The following is a 9,920-nucleotide window of genomic DNA, read 5'->3' as shown; positions in this document are numbered from 1 at the left end:
CTAATTCAGATGAACCCAAACTCAAAAACTTTCAACTCTAATCCAATTTGAATTCGAAAACTCTCAATTTTAACGATTTGTTTTAGTCGACTCGAATCAGATTGATGGGTCAGATTCATTTTTGACACCCTTATCGTCAATGTTTAAAACGACTGTGAACCCATCACCTCCTATGGAATTGAACATGAGTTATCAAAAAAAAAAAATAAATAAATAAATAATAATAATGATAAAATAAAATAATGAGACATAGGAGATATATAAAACATCGCGATTGCAATTGGATTGAGGCCATCATCATGTAGCTATTTGGGGTTATTTTTGGAACTTAAGTCTTACCCCATTTTAGTTTCTATTTTATTAATTTAAAAAAATTTATTTATATTATATTTATTTTATTTTGGCCACTTGCATGAATAATAAATATTTGTTTATATATTATACTTTCTTTATTCTTTTATACTGTGTGACGTCGTATATATGAAGATGTTTTTGATATTAGAAGGTTATGTTTTTATATTATTGTTGGCGTGGGTACTTGTTTTCTTTAATTTAAATGTATTTATATTTAGAAATAAGATATTTTTTTAAGAATATATATTTTTAATTTTTTAAATCTAAAATTTTACAATCAAGTACAATCATTATTCTCTTTCACGATCAAGCATTCGGATGGACAAGGTATTTCGATGAGTTTGAGTTTTAGCCCTTAGAATTCTCAGGATATGATGTAGTGGTAAATAAAAGATATATAATATTTTTTAAAACAATTGAGTTTGAAACTCACATATGCGGTATTTGAACAATTAGTGATGTTGAGATGCTATGTTAGAAGTCATTTTACTTTTTGAATTTATTTGATGCACGGAATGCAAAGTTATCTATAAAGATTAATTGGTTGGTAGGATGTATATATCTTGTAAATAAAAAAAAATAAGTTAGAATTTTACAATAAAAGTTCAAGAATAATAGAGTATGTCATCTATGACCATTTAATGGCTAGTCCACCTAAGTTCCTAAGTTGAGGTCTATTTAAAAAAAATATTTTTAAAAAATAGATTAAAAAGTCTTTTATAATAAAAAATTTATTATTTTTAATATGGTGTATCAAATTAGTATTTGAGAGCATTGATATATTTAAAAGAATTTTCCGAACACATAAGATCTAATTCCATATTATTTAGAGCTCTCTAGGTAATTATTTTTTTAACAAAAGTGACTAATGGAGCTAAACAGTATGCTTTTTATAAAAGATGGAATTTGCTACTTCAGTGGTCCCACACGGTGCTTCCACATCTGTAAGGAGGTAAATCGAGAAGCCCTAGTTGATTATAACGGAGGAGGATATTGTTTCTGGACGAATGTCCACTTCTGTAACTCTGCTCCGTATAACCTATTTAGCTATGCCCTCGGATAGACAGTATACTTAGACAATACTCCTGAATGTATCAATACCCTTAAAATCAATTCGATATACTATATTGAGAGCAGTAATTTTTTAAACACGAATCGAGCATGAAAAATGATGTCTCAATGATACTGCGATAATACTCATTCGTTGACATCACAATTGAGATCCTTAAACTTCTTTCCTCTTTCTAAAGATATAAATTTTTTAATTTTTTTTAATAACTAAGGTCTATCAACCTGATTGTGTCAAAATACTAAAAATCTCAATATGTACTTCTAAAAATCAAAATCAAATCAATATACTTTTAAAAATCTCCTTAATTTATCCATGTCTTTGTATTTGAATTTGTTTGAATCGATGGAATAAACCTAAATCCTTATAATTTTATTTTTAAATTTTACTCAAAAAGTGTCGTACTAATAGAATAATTCTAACAATTCCTCTTTTTCTGATTGTCACCATTAATAAAATTAACGTATCTCCTTTTCCCCTATCATTATTGTCTGAGCTTAATTCTGATTTTATTTTTAAATTTTATTCAAAATATCTTATACCAATAAAAATATCTTCAATTTTATAAATTTATAATATTCTTTATATATTTTTAACGTGGAATTTTCATCGAAATCCTAATAGAAATTTAAATGCGGAAAGAAAGGGGTATAATGAGAAAGCGGTGAGTGTTTTTAAAATTTTAAAACTTTGAGTATCTCTACGAAATGAAATGAGTAAATTTATAATCTCGCTCACGCGGTTCACTAAATGCCTTTTTTTTTTATTTATTTATTTATTTAATAATTTTTTTTTTACATAGTTTAATTTAAAGTTCCTACGGCTTTACCAACATGATTCACGGATGGTTCTAGATGATTCGAGCAAGTGATGGAGAGAACTCACATTTTGCCCTTGGATCGATCGGACGGCTGTCGCTTCACAATCTGGTCGGCCTTTTCAGGCGTGGGATGTCGTTCGCATATCTTTCCTTCTCTCTTCCGCCTCTTATCGCCCGCTGCCACACCAACGCCGTCCCAGCGCAAACGTCAAGGCGATTCCGGCCGCCTCCGCCGCCGCCGCCGCCGCCTCAGGTATCGAGCCGCTTGAATCGCCCTCTTTCGATTGCAGAGCTCTCGTCTTTTCCACGTCTGTACTTGGTAGTTCTTTTTGAGATTTTTCGGTCAGCGGACGATGACCTATTTGCAGTCGGCTAGGTTCTGTAGAACCTTTTGCTACTTGGAGGTTTTGAGGTGATTCCTAACGGTTTCCTATGTGTTTATAGATTGGGATGGAATTTGTTTAGGGTTCTGCACTGTTTACTTTTGTTTCTCCTAAGTTTTAGGTTACAGCTCTTTCGTTATGCATAATTAAGAATGATGGTTAGCTTCATCAAGTTCATCTGAATACCTGACTATGTGTCCGAATGTTCTTTTAGCAGCACTCCGTTACAGGGATTTTGTGTTTTATGACTAAGTAGGAGTTTCAAGAGGTAGTAATCCGATAATATGATACTTTTAACGTTGATAGATGACTGAATGGTTTGTTACTGCAGATAGTAATCAAGAAGTTCGATTTGCCGTTTCTTTTTAGTAAGCTGCACCAGTCCGATGGCAATTGTACCGTGCAGAGGAGCGTCAGTATCTCAGTTAGGAGTGCATCCTCAAGTTATATCTAAATATGCATCTCCAGGATCTAAGCCGCTTTGCTTTGCAAAAATGTTGTTGATGCCACAAACTGCGTAAGCATGGATAATTTTTCTTTCTGTACTACACTTGAACAAGTTTCATGGTGGTTGTTTTTAATGCATATGTTTTGGTTTGTTTTTCATTCTGCCATGATGTTTGTATTTTTATGAAAGTTCTAGGTTCATATTATGCTCGAAGCATTGGCAAATCCACATGTATGATCATTTACTGATTATCAAGTTGATTTAATTTGACAATTAGGGAAATGTTGTTTGAGGTTAGGTTGGTATATTAATTTATATAAAGTAATTAAGCTAATATAGAAAAAAAAGGAATACCAAACATGCAATTACTGTCTTAATGAATAATATTATTTAGATGTAAAATATACATCTACCAATGAATTCAGGACTTTTACTAGGTAATGCCTATGATCATGAGTGCACTAATAAATTTTCAATTTCAATAGAAAATCATTGTATAACTTTTCAAGTCCAATAGAAAACCATTGTTACTTATGAAACCATTTCATGTCTGATTTAGTAACTGATTTTCAGTGAACATGTGACTGACTATACCTTATAATCTGAGATGAAGAAAGCTTGATGTTAAGAATAAATAAGAAAATTTCTTATCTCACATTATCTTTGAGGTATGATAATATGATATGCATTTCTATATCTTTTCTAGTTGGCTTAATTTTGTATATTTTGCAGTACTAGGAACCACCTGGCTTCATCATGGCCAAGTTTCCTTGCTCAAGCTTCATTCTCTCCTTTATTATTCAATAACAGACCATGTTTAAAGAGTAGGCGTAGTAGGGGATCACGATTCATTGTCAGAGCTGATATTGTAAGTGGGACTTTGTTTCTCGTGGTTTTTAACCATTGGATGATGGAGATTGAATTTTGCACTTGGTTTAATTTAAGTTTGAGTCTAATGCTAATTTTTTTTCGCTAATATTTTTTCCTATATTTTGTATGATTCCTGTAGGATTACTATTCTGTCCTTGGTGTATCAAAAAATTCAAGTAAATCAGAAATAAAAAGTGGTAAGTATACTTACTGGCTTATTCTGGTTGCTTCTAATGCAATTTTTGTACTGTGTTCGTAGGATTCTTATGCATGTTTGTATTTACATTAAGGATACATTAATCTATCTTCCAGTTAACTCGAAAACCTTTATTATCTCACGTTTTGACCATACAGCTGCATCGTATTCTCTGTTTTCTTTAACCCCTCATACATTGACTGCTCTTTTTATTTTGATGTTCCAACAAGCCAACAAAGCCACAGAGATACACCTGTCCCTATAAAATAAAAAGCTGATGCTGATGAACTGTGGCAGCATCAATCTTTCAGTTTTGGAATGAATGCCTAGGAGCTTTCCCTAGTGCAAGGGGAGGAGGAAGGATTCATCTCTAGTTTGCCAGTTACTGTGCCCACATTAAATGTTAGGTATTGAAATGTGGAGCTGCTACCCACCTCAATCTGTTTTGGAATGTCAAAAGGGAATATCTTATGAGTAGCTTGTTACATTTTATGGCATTTTGAATTGCATGTTGGCATTAATCAACTAAAACCACCTTCTAGAAGTAGGCAGCCTTAGAGATCATGAAACCGTCAAACTGGGATGAGCAAAGTGATACAAGATTAAAGAAGCCTGTCATGTAATTCTAACTGGTCATTGTTACAAAATTGAGCAACCTTTTTTTCTGAAGAATATAGAAAAAGGATGTTCTTGAAGTTAAATGGAAGATAAAGAATAGTTGAATAGAAGTTAATGAAGATTTCCTCAAGTGTGACAAATATCTCTCCGTGTTTAGGTGAATTCTATTAAAGTATTTTTCCTGTAAAATCTATAATATGTTTACAAATATGGGATTTGAAAAATGCTTATAACAATATTGAGTTTATCTTAACCCTATTACTTCATAGACTTGTTCTTAATTATACAATTCAGTTGTTTCAAAATCATGATATTTTGGAAGCAATTAATCAATAATGCACCTTAACTAAACAATGTTAATATGTGGATTCATACTGGTTCAACCTCTCACGGAAGTATAGTGGTTCAACTTCCAATGGCCTTGGTCTGTTGCTTAGATCTCTCATCTAATGCATACATTAATCTTTATTAAATAGTTTTGATATGCTATCACATTGTATAGTTAATTTAGAGAATAAGAAATCCTACTGTATATAATAAAAATTAATACACAATGTGCACTCTTCCTAAGAGCAGTTACAACCACATCTAATTTTTAAAAAGCAAAGTAATTGAAAAAAAAAACAAGAGATAAACTGTAGAAAGTGTAAAAGTGACTTATAGGGTACTTAAGTGATTGGCTAGTCAACTTTAATAAAAATTAAGGCTTTATTTGTTTCACTTAGAACTATATATAATTTGTAATAAAATATTTTACATTTTTTGGTGTTTCATCATTATCCTGTGTTTGTCTCAATTATTATAGGTTGGCTACGTAATTTTTTTTCAACACTTAGTTTGAGCTATAGTGATGAGCACATAGTTTGAGCTATAGGAAAATTATATAGTGCTCTAGATGTTGCTGATTATTGCCTCATTTTTACATTATAGGGACTCTATGGAGATAAGAGTCCAATAGTGTTATTATGGAGGGTATACTCACATATGTGGAGACCTAAACTTTCTATCTTGACCTTACCACCTAGCATAATGTGATAAGCATGAAATTGAAGGTGTATAAAGGTGCATTAGAACTTTTTGAAGACCATTAGCTGTGAGGCAAAGATTAAAAAATAATAAAAATTTTAGCGTTGGGAATACTTACTACTAAGTTAAGTTTGGTAGTCATTTTGAATAAATTCTAGAAATTTACTAAGTTTGTTTATTAATTTAAATTGATAGCACATTCATGGTCTATGTTTGGATCAGATACTTCCCATTTGTAAGTAGTGTTAATTAAGATTCTTAACATAATATGTAGCTTCTATGGCTGTGAGAAATTGGAGTGCCTTTGAGAGGATAAGTGAGAATGGAGATCATTATTTAATCTTGATTTTTTATATTGTACATAAATTATTAACCAATAAATGGATTTTTTGTAGGTTCATATAAAAAAGGAGTAAACTACTTCTGAAGAATGCGTTTGTCCAATTGAAGGAGCTTGAAGATCACAAAATTAAAAAGGAAGAGTAGAATTAAAAGATGTTACTAGTGTTAGTATAATGTATAAATAAAGATGTAGAAGACGTGGTATCTTGATCAGGGTTGACATGGAATATAGGTGAAGAAATCTTGGGAACTTATGAACTTTCTTAAGGAGAAGTTTTAGGCTAGTTGCTCCGCTCCCTTGAAAACTTCAAAGAAAGAAATATTAATTTAGAGAAAGAATGTTAGGAGGGTGATGAGGACTTAAATGAACACCTTTTTTATATTTTTCTTCTCTTAAAGAGGATTAAACTTGTTCTTATCACTTATGAATTTACTTTATTCCAAACTTGAGTGTCTACCACTAACTTCTTTTTTTCATATCTCAATATTGTAGTGTCATACAAATTATTATGAATTTGTTATGTGATCTCTTGCAAAGTAGATTTATCATTGAAAGTTTTATGTTTTATTGAGATTTTTATTCTATTAGTTGCAGTGTGAAATATTACATATTTTAATATTACTACGTGATTTAATGATTTTAATAGGTGTTCTTGTAATATGAAATATGATTAAGAACTTATGATAATAAACTTGAGTGTATAACTGAGTTTGCTGTCTACATGCTAGGCAGTTAGCTGACTGCCTAACCCCACTTTTTAATACCTTGATAATGTTTTTATTTTATCCTTTTGTATACATCCTTCTTAGCATTTTTACTTCTGTATTTTTTTTACATGTTATTTTTTAACATCCCAATATTCTAAAGCGCCCCTAAATATTTTCAAAGGATTTCTATTTTCAAAGAATGTGCCTTTAAATATTGACTGGTTCAATATGTCAAATTTGATTTAGTTCATTTATTTTTCCTGAGGAGTAAAACATATGTTCGTCTTGTATGGTATCATTTAGCTAAATCTGTCTACTTATGTCTTTATGGTCTGCAGCTTATCGGAAGCTTGCAAGGAGTTATCATCCTGATGTAAACAAGTGAGTAGAATAAATAATGTTTATTACAAATTTGAATTCATCCCTTACTAGTCTTCAAATGTATGATTGAATGAATATAATGTCATCCCACATCCCAATATTCATCCTTTAATAAATTATTTAATCTAAGACACTTGTAGTTACATCGACTAATAAATGTCTCAGTTAGGCGATGTGAGAACACGTATGCACATTAGCAATAATAAAATCGGATACAATTTATTTAAATATAGATGAGGAAATAATAGGAGATTGAATCTAGTGACATAGGATGATTCACATAGCCGATCCCATTTAGTGGGATAAAAATTTGGTTGTTGTTGTTGTACTTGTTAAATTGAAACTTTGGAATTGGGGTTTTAACTAACATTTTAATTTTACTGGGGTGATCATATGAGAACAAGCATTGCATGTGGTAGACTTGTAGGTGATTTGCTTTTACTAGATATGGGCTTGTGGAAGGGCATCAAATTTTAGGCATGATATGTAATTTCAGCTTTGTGGATAGATTATCGCCTTTTTTTTTGATAATCCAGCTAATAGATGACCTTCCCTCTTGGTTTATCTACCGGGTAAATCCGGACGTGGCTTATGCATACTCAGAAACCGACCTCCAAAGTATTCGCCCCATTAGGGATTCAAACTCTATTCCTCGTACTGCTCTGAGTGTTTTGCCATTGCATCCCGCCCGTGGGAGCAATTGTGGCTCTTTTTTCACAATGAAAATGAAGGGGAATCATTGAACAGAAAGTACACAAGAAAGGAATTATTACTTAGGATTTCAGCAACTTGAAAGAAAAAAGTTGCTTTATTTTATTAGTTTTTCTTTTCTTGTGTAGTAAAATTTGTATGAAATTGCTGTAAGGATCAAGAAGATTTGCTGTGCGCTGAGGCTGTCTTATGCAATAGCCATCACTCTACTAAGCTTTGGAATTGTCCGTTTTATTTATGAACAATGTACTGAAATTCAAGTTGGGGCTAACTTTCATTATCTGCTATTTATTCTAGAGAACCTGGAGCAGAACAAAAGTTCAAAGAGATTAGTAACGCATACGAGGTCATTTCTCTTGCTTAGGTTTAATCTAACTGGTTGATTTAACTTGGTGATCTTTTGCATAATTAAAAGTCAGTTTATTACAGGTTCTGTCAGATGATGAAAAGAGATCCCTGTATGATAAATATGGAGAAGCTGGCCTGAAAGGTGCTGGCATGGGCATGGGGGTCAGTATTGGAGGCTTTGTTATGGAAAAGGCTAATGCTTCGATAATCTTTCTTCGTCTTTCTATAATGTTTTCTGTTTTCCTTTTACTTGATGCAGGATTTCAGCAATCCATTTGATCTATTTGAGTCATTGTTTGAAGGGATGGGCGGGATGGGTGGAATGGGTGGGATGGGTGGGGCAAGAGCTGCTCGCAACAGGCCTATGCAGGGCGATGATGAGAGCTACAATCTTGTTCTAAATTTTAAGGATGCAATTTTTGGCGTGGAGAAGGAAATAGAGATTACACGGCTGGAAACTTGTGGAACCTGTGACGGTTCTGGTGCTAAACCAGGCACGACACCTAGCAAGTGCTCCACTTGTGGCGGTCAAGGCCAGGTTGTCTCTTCAGCAAGGACACCTCTTGGTGTATTCCAGCAGGTCATGACTTGCTCAACTTGTGGTGGCACGGGTGAGTTTTCCACTCCATGCGACACTTGTGGAGGAGATGGGCGTGTGCGGAAATCAAAGAGGATAAGTTTGAAAGTCCCGGCCGGTGTTGACTCTGGTAGTCGTTTGAGAGTCCGCTCAGAAGGGAATGCTGGAAGGAGAGGTGGCCCACCGGGTGACCTCTATGTATTCATTGAAGTGCTATCAGATCCTGTGCTTAAGAGAGATGGAACCAACATTCTATACACATGCAAGGTATCATATGTCGATGCCATTTTAGGGACGACAATGAAAGTTCCAACGGTGGACGGAATGGTCGATCTGAAGATTCCAGCCGGGACGCAGCCAGGTACGACTCTTGTAATGGCTAAGAAAGGGGTTCCTTATCTCGGTAAGCCAAACACCAGGGGCGATCAGTTGGTCCGGGTCCAGGTGGAGATACCAAAGAGATTAAGTAATGAAGAGAAAAAGCTGATCGAGGAGCTTGCCAATCTGAACAAGGCCAAGACAGCTAACAGCAGGAGATAACAATCCCTTCTATTTCTTGCTTAAAATTTTCAATGTACTTAAAGAATTTTATTGTTCTCATGCTATTCTAAACATTTCGATAGTAATTTAGTTGGTCAATTAGGTCGATTTGGTAACAATTGAATTCTGAATGTCAGAAATATAAGGATGTGCTGGAGATGAATGAAAAGGATTTTATTCTTGTGAACCAGGTCTCGCCAGGCCTATTCAAAAGCTATCAAATAGGGCTTCTTGGGGCTAATATCACCCAAACACTTACTTTATATGCTCAACTTGCTATCATGATCTTTACTTCCTGACTTTTGGCCTACATTGCAGGGGAAAACACAAGAAAACATTTACTTATGGAAGTTTGAATCATGCGAATGATTGAAAAATCACCACTCAAAAAGCTCAGGCCCACAATCAGGTATGGAAGTTCTAATTGTGCAAATGATTGGAAGTTGATAAAGTTCATATAGCTCTCTTGATAAACAGAGATTCATTTGAAGTGAGTGATTACGTTTGCAATTTTCACTTGAATGAGCTA

The 9,920-nt window shown here is 33.5% G+C and overlaps 1 protein-coding gene across 1 annotated transcript; it reads left to right on the top strand.

Moving 5' to 3' along the window:
- The first annotated feature begins 2,394 nt into the window (after positions 1–2,394).
- On the top strand, positions 2,395–9,578 carry LOC141834573 (chaperone protein dnaJ A7A, chloroplastic-like). Its single transcript, XM_074721888.1, has 8 exons — positions 2,395–2,496; positions 2,958–3,143; positions 3,807–3,942; positions 4,084–4,141; positions 7,173–7,215; positions 8,224–8,272; positions 8,356–8,436; positions 8,534–9,578. The coding sequence occupies exons 2-8, from the start codon at positions 3,013–3,015 to the stop codon at positions 9,389–9,391; spliced, it is 1,356 nt and encodes a 451-aa protein (XP_074577989.1). The 5' UTR covers positions 2,395–2,496; positions 2,958–3,012; the 3' UTR covers positions 9,392–9,578.
- Positions 9,579–9,920: the final 342 nt, after the last annotated feature.

Source organism: Curcuma longa, chromosome 9, assembly GCF_044706935.1.
Source record: "Curcuma longa cultivar G26 ecotype Majalengka, Jawa Barat chromosome 9, ITB_CL_G26_1.1, whole genome shotgun sequence".
NCBI lineage: Eukaryota > Viridiplantae > Streptophyta > Magnoliopsida > Zingiberales > Zingiberaceae > Curcuma > Curcuma longa.
Note: the sequence above shows the minus strand (reverse complement) of the source record. Positions and strands in the feature narration are given on the sequence as shown.

Bases quoted from the DNA above. Each gene is read 5' to 3' on its own strand.
- LOC141834573 (XM_074721888.1), top strand. From the start codon at position 3,013: ATGGCAATTGTACCGTGCAGAGGAGCGTCAGTATCTCAGTTAGGAGTG. The intron at 3,943-4,083 runs GTAAGTGGGACT...TGATTCCTGTAG, and splicing joins TCATTGTCAGAGCTGATATT to GATTACTATTCTGTCCTTGG. The intron at 7,216-8,223 runs GTGAGTAGAATA...TATTTATTCTAG, and splicing joins TATCATCCTGATGTAAACAA to AGAACCTGGAGCAGAACAAA.